The sequence below is a fragment of the Primulina huaijiensis genome, chromosome 6 (genome assembly GCF_012295235.1).
Source record: "Primulina huaijiensis isolate GDHJ02 chromosome 6, ASM1229523v2, whole genome shotgun sequence".
Lineage (NCBI taxonomy): Eukaryota > Viridiplantae > Streptophyta > Magnoliopsida > Lamiales > Gesneriaceae > Primulina > Primulina huaijiensis.
The window spans coordinates 637,341-656,693 of record NC_133311.1 but is presented as its reverse complement, the minus strand read 5'-3'; the positions used below and the strand labels follow the sequence as shown (position 1 = coordinate 656,693).

The following is a 19,353-nucleotide window of genomic DNA, read 5'->3' as shown; positions in this document are numbered from 1 at the left end:
ATTAGTAATTTCATAATATCTCACCAATTTTTTCCCACCTTTTTCTCAACTATAATTTCATAATATCTACCAATTTTTTCCCACCTTTTTCTCAACTATCTCCTAAATATTTGATAATTTTATTTATGTATTTATCTATGATTTTAAGTATCTATATTATGTATGTATACTTACTATTTTATTAAGCGAGATACTTTTTTGCTAATCGAATTTAGTGTGACTTTGTGAAACCAAACTAAATTTATATTTATAACCTTCATTTTAACATTTTATTGATTTTATTATCATTGATTGTCTCGACCGTTAGATAGCCTCGTACCGCCAATAGAGACAGCCTTAGACAAAAGCGGGCCTAGGAGGCCGCTTCGACCGTCATTTAAAACACTGTATATGATGCATTGGCATCCGTTTTTTAAATCCCGTCATCCAAGTTGTTCTCCTGTTTCAGACTGAGATTTTGAAACGGCAGGCGACTCCTGCCATGAGATTACTCGATGATCTCTTGAATCTGCATGACGGATTTGATGATGATGTGTGGCTTAAGGAGTGTAAGAAGCGTATGGCTAAGACTTTCCCACGAGAAGATCCATTTAGCATTCTTGTTCCTCCTGGATTTGACATGGATAAGGTAGATTTCATTGACTTGGATATTCCATTTTGAAGTAAAAAAATTTTATTTGTTACACCTGGAGTACAGATCAATGCTACAGTATTTACTATTTAGTACATTACGCTAGCGAATGTTCCTATTTTTCGTCAAGCAATTCTCTTTCCAAAAGACTTGAGGCATTCAACCAAATTTAGCTATTACCCAAATTGTTGTACGTCTGATACGATTCATATTATTACAAACGAAGATGGAGTACAAGCATACGCTATATTTGTTTAAATCTTGGCTGATCATTAGAAACTAATCTTGCATTTTCTTGATTTTATTTGTAATAATGATTCACTTTTCTTTATTTGTCTTTAGCATCATGGCCCAATCCGACCATCCTTTGAAGCAGATGACATTCTTTTGAGGGTAGATTTTGTGAGAGAAGTCGATGCATTGCTGCAAGAGGTTCGATCCAAACATGAGGAAGCAGTGAGCGTCCAATCCCTCGACCCTGAGTCAGTTGGTAGTCTGTTGAAGCAGCAGGAGAAGCAAAGAGCCATTCGCCAGGTTGAAGCTCTGCTAAATTTGGCCATCGATTTGACATGGTAGCCTGCATCTCAAATTTGCCATCGATTCTCCAAAGAGTTTTTTTATATCCAAGAACAACTGTAATGATTGCCTCACATCCAAATGCTTAGTCCGCCCATCCTTTTTTGCTAGAACTTGCTTTCTCTTTCTCGTTTCCGGTTTGATATATCCTACACCAGAAGAAGATATTAGAATGCTCAGAAAATTATGAAGCCATCCCGAGTCACAGAAATGGTCCTTGCAATGATTGAACATATTATTAGATAGACATGGGACCAAGAAGTCTAATATATATAATCATCACTCTCAAATCATATATATCATGCAATTCAAGATAAGGTTAGGTCCCTTCCATATGCCTTGCTTTAATGCAACATTAGGACATGTGAATGAATGAATAAATGGGCCCTTTGCTAATCGAGTTTACAAATCAAGAGGGATCAAGTCGGACGTCCAACTCAGAGAACATCAAATCAAGGAGTGATTACCCAAAATGTGTCCAACAATTAGGCCCATGTCCAGTTGCCATGAAGACAAAAAGGGGGTAAGATTATATCTCAGGTATTCGGATTTCTATGTTGAATTCTCCTGTAGGCTCCTTGTAAAAAATGTGGGATTCACATTATATTAATTATAAATTAAACTCAAAACGGATGAGAGAAAGACTCCAATTGTAACATAAAATGTCTCGTTCTTGTAACAAAATGTGCTAAACCTAATGTCTAGATTTTTTATACCTCAATGCAACCATCTACAGTCATTGATTCTCCAAAGAATTGCAGAATTATATAAAAGACATGTAAATGTCAAGTACAATTAATTATATGGGATGTGAATAGAAAAAAGCCTTGACATTGAGTGAATGTGAATACAAAAATCTATAAATCCAAGCACAAGTTTATATAGTTATTGCTCTCCTTTTTTTTTTTTGGCCTAATCCCTTATGGTTTGTTTCAATCAAAGGGCTAATACTTCCATAAATTCCAGCAAATGCAGTGTTCATCTAAAATATACTAAAAAACTAATTTGGGACAAAATACCTTATCTCAATCAATTATGGCCATCATCAGTTGCAAGTTGATGACCAGCCCTTTTTTCTAGTGGGGTAGGGAAAGGAGACAAAGATCACAACTTTTGCTTTGTCATCTTGATGTTTTTTCTTCCCTCATTCATACTATATAAAGGCAAAACAATGTATAGTTCATTACCACATATTTTATAAGATATATCCCATTCCTCTGAAACATCAAGAGAAAACTGCAGTTTTGGCCTAAACATGGCTACAAGTTTGGTTTCTTTAATTAGAAGTTCCAAGGCCGGGTCGGTCGGATCATTTCAACGTTGTTCGAAGCAAATCAGACAGCAGAGAGCACGCCTTTACATCATATGGAGATGTACAATGTTGCTTCTATGCTGGCATGATTGAAGGGCAGTGATATCATTCATTTTCAATGGCAAAAATATTAAGTTTTGGCATACTATCTCACCATCTTCTTTTTTCAGTTTGATACTGATTCTCGAAACGTCTTTTCGACTAAATTCTCGAGTCTGTGACTATTTGAAGCTGGTACTGATGTATGCACATAGATGGATACACCAAGTGAGCATGTGGAATGTTGCAAGAACATTGTTTAGGGTTTTTTAGTAGTTAGAAACTGAGTTTTCTTAGGACATTTGGAGGGGTGATTAGATTTGTGTAAGACTGGTGTCTCTTAATGAAGTTCTGGAATCTGGATGTTGTGTATGAAAGTGTTGATCCTGTTATTTCTTATTTTGCTTAGTTTATATGATTAGCCCAATTCATAAAAATAAAATTGAAAGCAAAATAAAAAAAAAAAACACCGACAATTTTATGCGGTTCGATCCAACCGACATACATTTACAAGATAAAACCCAACTATCAAGTAAATTCACTAAACTTCAGTATTGTTACAATCATACAATAACTTATTCAAACAAAAAAACTTGCTCTTTTCAATGACGTCTCTATTATGAATACATTCATCATACTTCACTTAGGGAGCATCACTCGTCTTAAACTCCGCTTTAATCGAATTTTCTTCGAAACTGCGGATTGTTATCTCCCGAGAACGTATCTTCCTGTCTCGAAGAATGAATCACAAGTCTTTGAGTATGTGTGTACCACCAGCAAATTGAAATATTGAAATCAAAATGAATAAGGCAGAACTGATTCAACCTTGTCTCACAAGTTTTTTTTTTTTTTGAAATGCTTGTCTCACGCGTTGTCACGACAAATAATGAACAATAGACATTATTTTTTCAAATCTTACATGATATCAATCAAGATAATATATTTATGTATCTCTATAATATCTTCAACAATCATAAGATATATACAACAAAATATTTCTTTCAATTATCTTCATATTTTCGAAATCTCAAACTAATATTTTTAAATTTTCTTGACAACTAAATGTCAAAAATTAAACCAACAAAAACATCATCTAACAAAAAAATCAAGATTTATTTAGCGATTCTTTTTAAATTACACAATGTAAATTTTTTCTTTTTTTGGGTATTGCACCACTAATTTAAGAAGTTTGTCTAAAAATGTAAATAAAGGATAAAATTTTACAATTATGAATTTACGACTTTACCTTTTATTCTACCTTATATGTAAGTCTATATAAAAGTAAAAGTCAAATTTTAGCCACGATATATATAAGAATTTTTAAAAAGAAAATAGAGTAATTATAAATATAATAAATACATTTATGGCTTTAATTGCATTTAATGGGCCGGTTGACCTCATTCATTGCACAATTATTACTATATATTGGTCACTTTTTTTTAAGAACCTTTTTACAAAGTTGGCAAATATAAATTTTTAATGGTTAAAATTCAATTTTATATTAAATACAGAATTAGTGGTTAATTACTGATGGGCTCTAACGTTTACAACTTATGGTGATCATGATTGTATTTAAATGCAATAATAATGGTATGAATACTATTTTTTATATCATTATCGTATAATATTTTTACGTTTTGATATCTTACTGTGGTGTCTCATATCTCTTAAAGAATAGTTTTTATCATTTTTTTTATCGTTGACTATATTACCACTCGTTACGAACTGTCATAACTTTTTTACGGCTCACTTAACCAATCAGATCAAGTGGCGCAACATCAACAATGTGACGAATGAAAACTTCACACGAGGTCATTAATCTTATTACTAATATCAATAATGCACGTTTATCCCAAAAGAGAATGTGAACATAATTATACGATAAATATTCATTAATTTTTTAAAATGATAATAAGTATATAGTCTTATGTGTATTCTCGTTGAGTTATATGATTTTCGATAGCAGTTGTATAATTAAGATTTTTTTTTATTATATATTGTTTATCCTGTAATTTAAAATATCATATTAAGATTCTCAATATCGTATGACACTAAAAAATCAGTTTAGAGTATCATAGAAAGATGAAAATAAATATAGTAGGTCTTATGTAAGACGGTCTCACAGATCTTTACTCATGAGACGGGTCAACCAAACCCATATTTACAATAAAAAATAATATTTTTTCATATGTGGCACAAATAGAATATTAGTCTCACAAAATCGACTCATGAGATCGTGTCACAATAGTTTTTTTTTTGAAATAATCAATACCTTATCATTTGCACCAAATAATGCAATTAGATTATTTGATTAAAAATAATTAGAAAGAAATCCACCACCAAATGATAATTAATTTAGGCTTTCCAAAAATGTAATTTTTCCCTAAAAATTCCCTCCATTTTTTTTTATTTTTATGTTAAAAAAACTAAAGAAATGATATAATTACATTTTATATATAAAAAAATTGATGGGATTTAAATGAAATGATTTAGTGGGGTGTATTCAACTATGAGATTTAATGACTTTCACTGACTTTTTTTAAATGATAGATTTTCGTGGATTTTGTAGATTTTTATCGACTTTTATAGAATATCACAGATTTGTAAACAGAATTTTATGGACTTTTGCAGACTTTTTGCAAGATTTTTGTANGTGGGGTGTATTCAACTATGAGATTTAATGACTTTCACTGAATTTTTTTAAATGATAGATTTTCGTGGATTTTGTAGATTTTTATCGACTTTTATAGAATATCACAGATTTGTAAACAGAATTTTATGGACTTTTGCAGACTTTTTGCAAGATTTTTGTAGACATTTGCAAATTTTTTTTCATTAATGATACAAATTTTGTCCTTTTATAAATAAATATTTTTTTAAATTTTTTTTTGAGCTAGTAATTATTTGACATAAATAACATCTTCATTTTGAAATAAATTTATAATATAAATAAATCTAATTATTTAAAAAATAAATATGTTTAATATATGAAAAAATTCACAATTAAATCTGACAAAATCAAAATTTCAATCCTATGTCTATTTAATATGCATAAATAATTAATCAATAAAATTTTAATTTATAAGCATAAATTAATATATATACACACACACACATATAACTAATCAAAACATTGTGAAATTTGATAAATTTTAAGCAGTCTTTATGAAAAAATCTAATGTTCGTTATTATCAATATGATCAATGTCACTCCACATTCGATTTGCTATAGCATCCCTCCATGCATTTGCATTTGCATTTGCATTTGCTTATTGTTGTTCTTGAGTGTCAAATATTTTATCAAAGTTGTTATCTTCATAAACTTGTTCTGATGAAAGTTGCGGAACTTCATTATGTGGTTCAACTAGAAATTCATCATATCGACTTTTCTTTCGAAGAAAATTATGCAATCTGGCACAAGCCAATACAAGCTCCGCATGTGCTGTATATGGAAATGGATGAGCAATTTTTAATGTTTTGAACCGCAATTTAAATATACCAAATATCCTCTCAATTACGTTTCTCAAACAAGAATGACGAAGATTGAACAACTCTTTTGCCTCTTCAGGGTGACGACATTGGCCAGTGAATTCTTGGAGATGATAACGAACAATATGTTTGAATCATGGGCATATCCCTATCATGTGCTCTTGGAAACTTATGTAATGCGTCTTCAATGTTTCTCCTCTCCAACCAGTCAGTTGTGCAACAAACCATCTTCATTACAAATTTCTAATTGATATAAATTTAAAATAGTTTATAAAATCCATTCCAAATAATTTTAATTTAATATAATCTGTAATTTTTACACAAAATATCAAGATTTAATACTAATTAATAAGCACATAAAGTGTGCAGATTACTAATAGTTATAACATATATCTGTGTTGATGATTAAAGAGTTTTTTTTTCAAAAAAATTATTTAGGTGTTAGCATCCATACNGATAACTCAAATATAAATATTATAATTTATGTAAAAATTATTATCCAAATTTAAGTAATCGATTTTTTAATTGTTGAATCATTGGTTTGAGAAAATACAGAAATCGAAACAGATTATTTTTTTAAGAAACTGAAAGTCTGATGTACAGACTTCTCCATATCACATTATACGCAAAAATTTAGAGCACGCACATAAACAGACATAAACAAACAACAAACGGAACACAGAAAGAGATACATAGAAATCATAATATGTTTTTGTAATCAAATCAATAATGATTCAAGAAAAGAATCATACCTCTGAAATTCGAGGAACCCTCGACTTGTCTTAGAGAGGAGAAAAGTGCCGTTTTTTTAATGAGGAAGAGATATATATGAGTAAGAATGATATTTTGTTTGATTAAAAGTCTACCAAAATTTCTAGGGTGAGTAGAAGACAATTTTTGAGTTTGTAAAGTTGTACATAGAGTTTTAAGGTTTGTACTTAAAGAATTAAATTAAAATAATTGTAAATCTATGGAAATATTGGATACCTATAGATTTTTATGGATTTTTAAAAAGTCAAGTTTGAATATCTCTAAACTTTTTAAGACTCTATAAAAATCTAATTTGAATACCACTAAACTTTTATAGAGTTTATAAAAGTCTATGTTCAATACCTCTATACTTTTAAACTATATAAAAGTCAATAAAAATAATTAAATTTCTAAGATTGAATACACCGCTTAGTAGTAATTAATATTGTTGCTGGTCGGCAGCTTCATACCGCCAAAATTCATAAACCCTCAAAATCCCAATTTCACCAAATCCCCAAATGCTTGGAAGATCGAAGCTGACAACATTTGCTTTCTCTAGAATCTCGAATGCCGAAGGGCTAGTGCTCTTATCTTTACTTCAGTTCACCGCCTCAATTTCAAGCCTGAAAGTGGTGTGGCGCAAGGACCCGAAACTCGACCAAGCAATTGAAAACGACAAGAAATGGCGGCTTTGCGCACGGGTTGTTCGGGAGGTTCTAAATGAACCGGGGCAGGTCATTCCGCTCCGCTATTTGGAGAAACGCCGAGAGAGGCTCCGTTCACCTGACAGCATCGAAGTTTTCCTTGCCCGGTATCCGGGTTTATTCGACACCTACAGGGATCGGATTAGGCCCAAAGCTGATTTAGTAAATTTCCTTCGTCCCAGTGAGAGGCTCAGCAGGTTTTTGGAAGAAGAGAAAAGGATTCACGAGGAAAATGAGATTTTGATCGTGTCGAAACTGTGTAAATTATTAATGATGGCCAAGGATAGGGTCGTTAGTGCTGATAAATTAGTTGAGGTGAAGAGAGAGTTTGGCTTCCCGGATGATTGTTTAGTGAGATTGGTGTCGAAGTATCCCGAATATTTTCGGTTACATGGAGCTCCTGGAGAGGGAAAATCGTACCTTGAGCTTGTTTCTTGGAATGACGAGTTTGCGAAATCGATAATTGAGAAGAGGGCGGATGAGGAATCAAGTTTAACGGGCATCCGTGTTAGGCCTGCATTTAACTGGAAGCTGCCCCGTGGTTTTATACTCAAGAAGGAAATGAGAGAGTGGATTAGGGATTGGAAAGAGCTTCCTTACATTTCGCCTTACAGTGATGTGTCACATTTAGATCAGGCGTCTCCTGAGATGGAGAAGAGATCGGTCGGTGTTTTCCATGAGTTGCTTTCATTATCCATTTATAAGAGGGTTCCTGTACCGATCTTGGGAAAGTTTTGCGACGAGTACAGGTTTTCTAATGCGTTCTCGAGTGTGTTCACAAGACACTCAGGGATTTTCTATATGTCACGTAAGGGTGGGATTCATACCGCGATGCTTAGGGAAGCGTACAACAGTGAGGAGTTGATTGATCGTGATCCGCTTCTTGAAATAAGAGATAAGTTTATTGAGTTGCTGGATGAGGGGCAGCAGCAGAGGGCTGATCAGTTGAGATTGCAGAAAGAAATGGTCTGGAAGGACTTGGAATTGATGGCGGAAAGAAACAAAGAATTGAACTGTCACGATCGTGGCACAGAAACACGAAATTGTTGAACTGTATAAACAAGGCACAGGTGCTAATTTCCCCCTCCCGATTTCAGCGTAGTTGCTTAATGCCAGAGAGGTGAATGCGCTTTGTTGTTGAAATTCCTGGCATGTATTTCCCAAATCTTTTTTTGGGGAGTGTTTTAATTTTAGATCACTTTGTCTTTAGTGTAAACTTGCATCAGTTGTGAGAACTTCTAGCAGTTGCTTCTCAAATTTTTTTTTTAAAAAAATATGAATTCGTGAAGATTTATCAACTTTAAAATTTTGTGGGCTCTGAATATTTCATCTCAAATTCTTATTTCTTAGGAAACTGATTGAGATAAGAGATTTTTCCATTTCAATGTGGTATTCATCTACGAGCTTAATTTTAAATGTAAAGAACATAATTCAACACCAAGGTGTATCAGCATGTGCACCAAGAATTGGTTCATTTTTTTCCCACCTTTAGCTCTTGAGATGATATTGTCACAGTTGAAGACCTAAATGAAAGGAATATTTTATTCTTTTATTATTTTGATAAATTGATATTATCAATGTATGATTTTGCCTTTCTAGATTATTGCTTGATTTATTTCTAGAGAATAATATCTTGCTTGATTTATCTCTAGATATTATAAGAATTGTTTTTAATATAATTTTTATATCTAAGATATGTTATCTTTGTTTAAAAGAGTTTTATATCTAATGAAAATCTTGTTTCTATATTTTCTAGGATTCTTCTATGGGATAACTTTTAGGTCAAGCCATGAATATAAGTATGCATAGCCTTACAGCCGTAGAGGAGTGGCAGAGAGAGAGAGAATAGGGTTGTAGAGAGAAAGTTGGACAAAGACCTTTTCATTGATAAGAAAATCACAAGAAGTCCAACATATATTTGCTCTGCAATTTTTATGTGATCGGTGATCACTTTTGTAGGAGCTTTTCGTGTGAGTCTTTTGGTTCGACTCTTTCGTGAAGTCGGCAGAGGAGCGCATACATAGAAAAAAAATAAAAGAGCCGAGTCTATTTTGAGGAGACGTTTTTGTGTGATCGGGTGATCACTTTGCAGCGCAGGAAAGTTGCTGGATTTTTCTGAACACACATAGAGTTCAGATATTGAAGATTTTCGTGTGAAGAATTTGGGTGATTGATTTACAGATTCACTGTGTTGCCGATTGGTGTTGCCAACACTTGAAGAACAACACTGACGCAGAGTGTTGATCGAAGAGTGGTTTCGTTTGGTTTTAAGCAACACATTTTTATTTTATGCATCTAGAATTGATTTGGATTTTTGATGCATATTTTAATTCCTTAGAGTGTCAAGTAATTTGATTTTGTTATTTTCACTAGTATTGTTTTGGTGTAAACGATTTACATATTTTCTAGTGAATTTTTTGCCATGAGGCATCGCACAAGTATTCGTACTTGTGCATAATTTAAAACTGGTGTTTATTTATTAAAATTATATTTGTGTGTTAATAATTAATTTCCGATGCCGTGTTGTGTGTCGTGTTGACAACACCGAGCACAACACTAACTTCTGATACACACAATATATATTTATTTCCTGTACAACATCCCTTACAAGTGGTATCAGAGCCAACGCTTGATACACTAAGTGATTGATTCTGGTTTATTGTTGTTTTTGCAGGAAATACAACAAAAGCTCAATGGATGTATTGGCTTCAAGTGCTGTTTTTAGACCACGGGTCTTGGATGGATCTAATGCAAATGAATGTGTCAACAGACTTCGTAAAAACAAAGGCATGGAAGTTTTCTTGAGTGATGACGACTCAGAAGAAGATTTGGAATCTTGTAAAGGAGAAGAGCACTCTTTCCTGTCTGCTGTTTTGAAGGAAAAATGCTGGCTGCAAGTCAACCCGCACGGTGTTGCAACACCAGGCCGCAACACCACTTCAAAATCCTTGTGTCTCAATGCTAAATCTCACAATGACTCAGGTAATCATGAAATCCAGGATACTGATTCTGATGAACTCACCCTTGAAAGTGTGCAGGCTATGTATGAAGAGTTATACGAAGATTGGATTAAAAGAAATGAGACAAATACTGTGCTATCTAAGGAAAATACTGATCTGAAAGAATGTGTGTCTGGACTTGAAGTTATGCTTAACAAGAAGGATCTTGAGCTTTGTAGAATTAAGGATGATCTTGAGAAGACCTCAAAAACTCTTGAAAAATTTAACTCAAGTTCAACAAGTCTGATGTTAATGATGGGAAAAGATAACAGAGCTGGTCTTGGATATGTTGAAAGTGTATATGAACATAGTGAATCTTCCAACTCCATATCAATATCAACTGTGTTTGTAAACGAAAGTGAAGACAATTCTGTCCATTTAATGGTGAACCCTCCTACGAAGACTCTGCCAATCTCAAAGCTAGCCTCGGAACAAAGGCCGAAACAAAATAGAGCTTCTCCCTCTCCTTTGAAAGTTGATCCTCCGGTGAAAATGTCACAAACCAAGAAATCATGGTCAAATTTTGAACCAAAGCAAAGAAAACGACATTTTGTCTGCCATTACTGTCATAAGCCAGTCACATCAAACCTTTTTGTTTTAAGCTGAGAAATGACTATATGAACTGGCATGTAAATCGGGTGTTGCCCACCGTGTTGCCCAACACCAGGCACAACACAACAGTCAAGAAACCTCTTGTGAAGAAAGTTTGGGTACCAAAAGCTGTTATTCATTGCAATATCATTTATACATCTTTTCAAACTAACATTGCAGGTATATGGTACTTTGACAGTGGGTGCTCACGCCTCATGACTGGATTTAAAGAACACCTCACGGAATATGTCAAAGTAAAAAGTGGGCGTGTAACTTATGGTGGTGGTGCCAAAGGAAGAATTGTAGGCAAAGGAACCCTGAATGTTGATGGGCTTCCTGAACTCCACAATGTTTTACATGTTGAAGGACTTAACTCAAATTTAATAAGCATAAGTCAACTTTGTGACGATGATTTACATGTTAAGTTCAACAAAAATAATTGTGAAGTTTTTAATGATGTCAATGTTTGTGTAATGTCTACTCGATCTGCTGACAATTGCTATCTGTTGGAAGAAGGTGATGATTGCCGAAGTGTCAAGGTAAATGATTTGGACATATGGCATCAAAAACTGAGACACGTGAGTATCAATACCTTGAATAATCTGCGTAAGTTTGATGCTGCGAGAGGTATGCCCAATTTAAATTTAGGTGTTGTGTATGTCTGTGGTCCATGTCAGAAAGGTAAACAAATCCGTGTTGCGCACCCGCTGTTGCAACACTTTGGGACAACATAGTGCCTTGAACTTTTACATATGGATATAATGGGTCCAATGGATGTTGAGAGCTTGGGTGGTAAGAAGTATTCGTTTGTTTGTGTTGATGATTTTCGCATTTTACTTGGGTAAGTTTTCTTAAAGAAAAATCTGATACATTTGGTGCTTTTAAGAAATTGCATGCTAGGATAACAAATCTTTATGAAACGAGGGTGGTCAAAATAAGAACCGATCATGGTAAGGAGTTCGAAAATTCTCATTTTATTTCTTTGTGCGATAAGAAATGTATTACTCATGAATTTTCTGTCCCTAAAACTCCTCAACAAAATGGAATAGCCGAAAGGAAGAATCGAATCCTCCTAGAAATGGCTCGGGTCATGCTAAGTTCCAAGAATGTGTCAAAACGTTTTTGGGCCGAAGCTCTAAATACGGCATGTCACATTTCCAATCGTGTATATTTAAGGAGTGGTTCTACAATGACCTCATATGAAATCTTAATGGGAAGAAAACCAAACCTTAAATACTTTCATATCTTTGGTTGTATTTGTTATGTTTTAATGATCGTGATCATCGTGCAAAATTTGACTCCAAAAGTGATAAATGTCTATTTCTCGGATATTCAATGAATAGTCGGGCTTACCGTGTTTTTAATTTGAGAACTAGAACAATTATTGAGTCAATTAATGTGGTGTTTGATGATTTTGCAGATCTAACAGGAAAAACCAATGAGGATGATACTGAAGGACTGCTGGATATAAGTGAGCCACTGACCAGTACTGGTGTTGAGCCTGGTGTTGAGTCCAGTGAGGCAACACCAAGCACAACACCGCCTCTGAACCGAACAGAAACTGTGGATAATGATAACGATGAAGATGATGTGGTGATCAATTGTGAAAAAGAAATTCCCAACAAGATTCAGAAAAATCACCCATCATCACAAATCATTGGTGAAGTACATGAAGGTGTGCAAACTAGGAAAAAGGAGAAGGTCGACTACCGAAAGATGATTGGGCTAGTGTGCATGAGCTCCGAGTACTCCCAGGTAAGTCACTCTTGTTTTGTGTCTCACATTGAACCTAAGAACATTAACGATGCACTAAAAGACGAATTTTGGGTCAATGCAATGCATGAAGAACTTGAACAATTTGTGCGCAATGATGTATGGGATTTAGTTCCTAGACCTTCGAATACCAATGTTATTGGAACAAAATGGATTTTCAAAAATAAAACAGATGAATCTGGTAACATTGTTCGAAACAAGGCTCGGTTGGTAGCTCAAGGGTATACGCAGGTTGAGGGGATGGATTTTGATGAAACCTTCGCTCCTGTAGCCCGAATTGAGTCAGTCCGACTGATGCTTGCCATATGCGCATCAAGTTGTATCAAATGGACGTAAAAAGTGCTTTTTTGAATGGAATTTTGAATGAGGAAGTATATGTAAGTCAACCTAAAGGATTTGAAGATCCTCATCACATGGAGCATGTCTACAAGCTGAAGAAGGCTCTATATGGACTGAAACAGGCTCCACGAGCATGGTATGGTAGGTTGGCTGATTATTTGATCAACTTGGGCTTTAAACGAGGTGAGGTTGATAAAACCATCTTTATTCAAAAATTGAAGCATGATATTTTGATTTGTCAAGTTTATGTAGGTGACATTATCTTTGGTGCTTCATCACAAAAGCTTGTTGATAACTTGGTTGAATGCATGTCATCACAATTTGAAATGAGCATGTTAGGAGAGTTGAATTTCTTCCTTGGATTGCAAGTTAAACAAGTGCATGATGGTATATTTTTGTGTCAATCCAAGTATGCTAAGAATTTGTTAAGAAGTTCTTAAATGATAATTCTAAGCATATGAAAACTCCCATGGGGTCAAGTGAAAAATTGTCTAAGGATGATGTTGCCGACGGTGTTGACAACACCATGTACCGCAGCATCATCGGTAGTCTTTTATACTTAACTGCTACTCGCCCTGATATCATGTTCAGTGTGTGTTTATGTGCTAGGTACCAAGCAAATCCAAAAATATCACACCTAAAAGCTGTGAAACGCATTCGTAGATACATTGCAGGTACACTAGAATTAGGAGTGTGGTACACACAAGAAACAAATACAAACTTGGTAGGATTTTCTGATGCTGACTGGGCCGGAGACTTAGATGATAGGAAAAGCACATCGGGTGGGTGTTTTTACCTAGGGAATAACCTTGTGTCGTGGTATAGTAAGAAACAAAATTGTGTATCCCTATCCACTGCTGAATCTGAGTATGTAGCAGCCGTTAGTTGCTGCTCACAACTTGTTTGGATGAATCAAATGATTGAGGATTATGGTTTTCATAGTGACATCATGATAGTATATTGTGACAATTCGAGTGCTATAGACATTTCTAAGAATCCTGTTCAACACTCTCGAACAAAACACATAGATATAAGACATCACTTTATTCGAGATTTGGTTGAAAAAGGCATAATTCGACTGGAATTTGTTAGGACTGAAAACCAGCTGGCTGATACATTCACGAAACCTTTGGACTTTGAGAGATTTTCCAATCTTCGGAAGTCTCTCAGCATGTGCGTACAATAATCACACACACATGTTGTCATTGGTGTTGCCAACACCGGTGACAACACCCTTTTTGCATGTCTATTTTTAGGATGTTAGGCATACTGCATAATAATAATCATCTTATCTATTTGTGTAAAGTCTGAACAGTGAAGGCAATTTCTGAAAGGTACTATCTGAGTGTTCATACTTCCGATCAAATGTTGAGGAGAAAATTATGCTCAATCCAAGGCATCGAGTAGTTGAGGATGATCATGGAAATCGTGATCTTGTCCAATGTGAAAAAGTGACTTGGAAAATGTGAGCATAAGGAGAAAAACAGAAAAGAGGTAAATAAAAAAAAATTAGAAGAAAATGAAAAAAGCTACCTAGAGGAGTCCATTGAAGACTGTTCTTCTAGTGTGGGAGCTACCACTTTTAAGTAAAAATAGTAATAAAAAAAGCTACCTAGGGGAGTCCATTGAAGACCGTTCTTCTAGTGTGGGAGCTATCATTTCTGAATCAAAAGAAAATTTTATGGAAGTTTGAATAAAACTCAGCGGTGTTGCCAAGAGGTGTTGTCAACACCAAGTTCAGACACATCACAATTTATATACTGCCTGACATTTCGGTAATTCATCATACTGGAGGCATATTTAGGATATGCATATTGATTTTTGTTTCGTGAATTCATCATGTGCAGTGACATATCAGTTTTGACCTATGACAGTTGATAAAAACCTTGACTACCTAGATTTTGAATGTAAGTGTCTACTTGTGTCAGTGGGTTATAATCGACGTGGGTTTCACTGGATATTCTTTTGAAATCGTCGTAACACGAGGTTGAATCAATTTTACTGTTCGATTTTTGGAAAGAACCATAATTAGTGTTTTGGGTAAATTTCGGAAATATTACCTTTACCGTGTGGATTTTTCGGAGATGAAGGATTGCATCGGTGTATTTTAGCTGTTAGAGTAAGAGTATATATGTTTTGTTGCTGTTAAATTTCTGATAATTACTCTTGCTTGTTCTTATTTACTCTCGCAATCTTTCCTTGCTATCGTGATTTCTTTGTGCGTTTTTATGTGTAACTCCTGATGCACATTTATAATTTGCTCTCACGTTCTGCAGGTGGCTGAAGATACTGCTGGTGTTGAGTCCGATGTTGTCAACACCGCTGACAACACTGACTCTTTTTATTATGCTGCCCAAATTGAGTTTGTTCTACGACAGATTCAAAAGGTCAAAGAACATGTGGCTGAGTAGATGATGTTTTTGGAATTTGGCTTACATTCTGGCCTAAAAGGGGGAGTATGAGGACCAAAAATGCAAAATGTTGTTTTTGTGTTGCTCTTATATCTATTAGCGTGATTAATGAATTTCTCCTTCGTATGTTTTCTTATATTTTCAGGTGTTCTAACGATGGTGTTGACAACACTGTCAACAACACCAGTGCTCTAGCTTGTTCTATTCAGGGGGAGATGAACTTTGACTCAAGGGGAGACACTCTTTAACTCAGGAGGAGAGATACTCTTTAACTCAGGGGAGCTTAACTGATTGAGATGCTTGCCAAGATTATCATTTTTGGATGTTTTGTACAGAAAGGCAAAAAGGGAGGATTGAAAGGAATATTTTATTCCTTTATTATTTTGATAAATTGATATTATCAATTTATGATTTTGACTTTCTAGATTATTGCTTGATTTATTTCTAGATTATGGGATTGTGTTTGATTTGTTTCTAGATTATGAGATTGTGCTTGATTTATTTCCAGAGAATAATATCTTGCTTGATTTATCTCTAGATATTATAAGAATTGTTTTTAATATAATTTTTATCTCTAAGATATGTTATCTTTGTTTAAAAGAGTTTTATATCTAATGAAAATCTTGTTTCTATATTTTCTACGATTCTTCTATGGAATAACTTTTAGGTCAAACCATGGATATAAGTATGCATAGCCTTACAGTCGTAGAGGAGTGGCATAGAGAGAGAGAGAGAATAGGGTTGTAGAGAGAAAGTTGGACAAAGACCTTTTCATTGAGAAGAAAATCACAAGAAGTCCGACATATATTTGCTCTGCAATTTTTATGTGATCGGTGATTACTTTTGTAGGAGCTTTTCGTGTGAGTCTTTTGGTTCGACTCTTTCGTGAGGTCGGCAGAGGAGCGCATACATAGAAGAAAAATACAAGAGCCGAGTCTATTTTGATGAGACGTTTTTGTGTGATCGGGTGATCACTTTGCAGCGCAGGAAAGTTGCTGGATTTTTCTGAACACACATAGAGTTCAGATATTGAAGATTTTCGTGTGAAGAATTTGGGTGATTGATTCACAGATTCACTGTGTTGCCGATTGGTGTTGCCAACACTTGAAGAACAACACTGACGCAGAGTGTTGATCGAAGAGTGGTTTCGTTTGGTTTTAAGCAACACATTTTTATTTTATGCATCTAGATTTGATTTGGGTTTTTGATGCATATTTTAATTCCTTAGAGTGTCAAGGAATTTGATTTTGTTATTTTCACTAGTATTGTTTTGGTGTAAACGATTTACATATTTTCTAGTGAATTTTTTGCCATGAGGCATCGCACAAGTATTCGTACTTGTGCATAATTTAAAACTGGTGTTTATTTATTAAAATTATATTTGTGTGTTAATAATTAATTTTCGCTGCCGTGTTGTGTGTCGTGTTGACAACACCGAGCACAACACTAACTTCTGATACACACAATATATATTTATTTCCTGTACAACGTCCCTTACAAGTGGTATCAGAGCCAACGCTTGATACACTAAGTGATTGATTCTGGTTTATTGTTGTTTTTGCAGGAAATATAACAAAAGCTCAATGGATGTATTGGCTTCAAGTGCTGTTTTTAGACCACGGGTCTTGGATGGATCTAATGCAAATGAATGTGTCAACAGACTTCGTAANAGTCTACTCGCAATGGTGCTTCTGGTACTATATCCAATGACAAAAGGGCAATGGGCACCTGTTAATCCCCCACCACTTTGTGCATCACAGTTTGCATTGGTAAATCATGCATGCTCCAAGTTGCCCTACATGACAATCCCTCCACCATCTCGACCACTTCCACCTCCTAGTTCTCCTAATCCCCCATCTCCTGACGGATCAAGCAGTCGACATCATTCGAGACATGGCCACAGGCACAGGGGTCACAGGCACAGAGAGACACCTATCGAAGAAGAGTGCTGTAGGTGGTTAAACGAAGTTGACAGCGTATGTGTCTGTGAATTGCTAATTCATTTGCCTCCGTTTCTGATCAAACCGGCGCATAACTACACTGTCACGGTGGATGAAACGTGTTCTGTGACGTTCCCGTGTAGTTCGAGTTTGCTTCGAGTTTGATAATGAACATCTGGTTGTTACCTTGCTAATTAAGAAGATGAAGTCGTCCATTACTACGAATTATTTACATATTTTGAGTTTTCTAAGTTTATCCTTTTTTATATATAAAAAATTATTCTAAGTTTATCTTTCATGTTAAATAAAGTGGGAATATAAGTTTATTTGCTTTGGCTTATAATTTCCTTTTCCAATTGAAAAATACATTTCTGGGATGCTATGCTTACACCTACATTTCTCGACGCTACCATAGATTACCTTTTTTAATATAAGTGACGACAATACATTTTTGAAACTCGAATGGTTTATGAAATTAAGGGGTGTGCTCATAATTTATATATATTCTTGAAAAAAGAATTTATTGTTCAATCAAATATTATTTATCAAAGTCTACAAAGAAAATGAAAATTAGATGAAGCATCTAGAAAATTTAGGATGTTATTTTCTTGAGACAGGTATTTACACTATTAATAACATTTCATCTTATCTGTTTATTTAATTGATTGACAACATTACGTTGCGCAAATTGTTTCTTCTTTCCTTTTATCATTTGGTTGGATGAATGGTGAGTTGCTTTCGTGGTTGGTCAAACTTGTAACAAATGATAATCGTTAATGATATTACAAGTTGTCATAAAAAAATTTGACAACATTATCCTTTCTACTTTTTATAAGTTTCTAAAGATAAATACTACTTTAAATATTAGATTGAAAAGTAAAATAATTTGATTAAAATAAAAATGTAAAAGAATGTAATAATATAAACAATTTGTACCATATAAGCATGAAAATTATTTAATTTATCACTACGATAAAATAATTAAATTAACAAGAACTATGAATACAAAATATTAATTAATATTTAGTAAAATTATTTGATAAATTTTTTTATCTTTATTATTCCGAATATCATAGTTCTCAATCTCGAATCAAAATAATAAGATGTTCATATTTCTTAATTATGTTACAGAAAAAAAATCTATATATATACACAATATTATTCAAAATAATAATTATCATTATTTTTGTTATATAATAAAATTGAGATTAATTTTTCAATATATTTATTGGCAAAAACTTGTGTGAGACGGTCTCACGGGTCCTATTTGTGAGACGGATCTCATATTTGGGTCATCCATGAAAAAGTATTATTTTTTATGCTAAGAATATTACTTTTTGTTGTGAATATGGGTAGGGTTGACCTATCTCACAGATTAAGATCCGTGAGATGGTCTCACATGAGACCCACTCATATTTCTTTTAGTAGTTAATGTAAAAAAAGATTTGTTATTTGTTTTTAAAATAAACTAGAATATATTTTATGTAGGGGCAATTTTGGCCATTGGTTAACTAAAAAGCAAGATAGAGAGTACTATTAACATGTTTTCGAGTGCTGGCTTTCTTGAAATAGTAAATTTCATTCAGCACACTTTAGTAGAGAATATGACACAATGGGATTCTAGAAGTGACTAATGAAGATATTGAATTATCGTGCATGGGATACTTTATCATGCGCATAGTGCTTATCAGACTTTTTAAAAACCCATGACAACCGAGGTAATCGAGCCGAGCCGAGCCGCAACGTTACGTTGTTTTCAATTTAATAAATAAAACTATGTTCAGGAGAAAAAGAAAAAAA

General features: G+C 34.1%; 3 protein-coding genes across 3 annotated transcripts; all 3 read left to right on the top strand.

Annotated features, from left to right (window-relative positions):
• Positions 1-410: 410 nt before the first annotated feature.
• Positions 411-1,903, top strand: LOC140979219 (protein PALE CRESS, chloroplastic). The gene is made up of 2 exons (XM_073444543.1): positions 411-628; positions 974-1,903. Exons 1-2 carry the CDS (start codon positions 482-484, stop codon positions 1,205-1,207), a joined length of 381 nt encoding a protein of 126 aa, XP_073300644.1. The 5' UTR covers positions 411-481; the 3' UTR covers positions 1,208-1,903.
• A 5,357-nt stretch (positions 1,904-7,260) lies between these two features.
• LOC140979247 (protein WHAT'S THIS FACTOR 1 homolog, chloroplastic-like) lies at positions 7,261-8,762 on the top strand. Its single transcript, XM_073444579.1, has one exon. The coding sequence runs from the start codon at positions 7,315-7,317 to the stop codon at positions 8,548-8,550; it is 1,236 nt and encodes a 411-aa protein (XP_073300680.1). The 5' UTR covers positions 7,261-7,314; the 3' UTR covers positions 8,551-8,762.
• An 8,434-nt stretch (positions 8,763-17,196) lies between these two features.
• On the top strand, positions 17,197-17,718 carry LOC140978907 (uncharacterized). The gene has a single exon (XM_073444145.1). The coding sequence runs from the start codon at positions 17,197-17,199 to the stop codon at positions 17,716-17,718; it is 522 nt and encodes a 173-aa protein (XP_073300246.1).
• Positions 17,719-19,353: the final 1,635 nt, after the last annotated feature.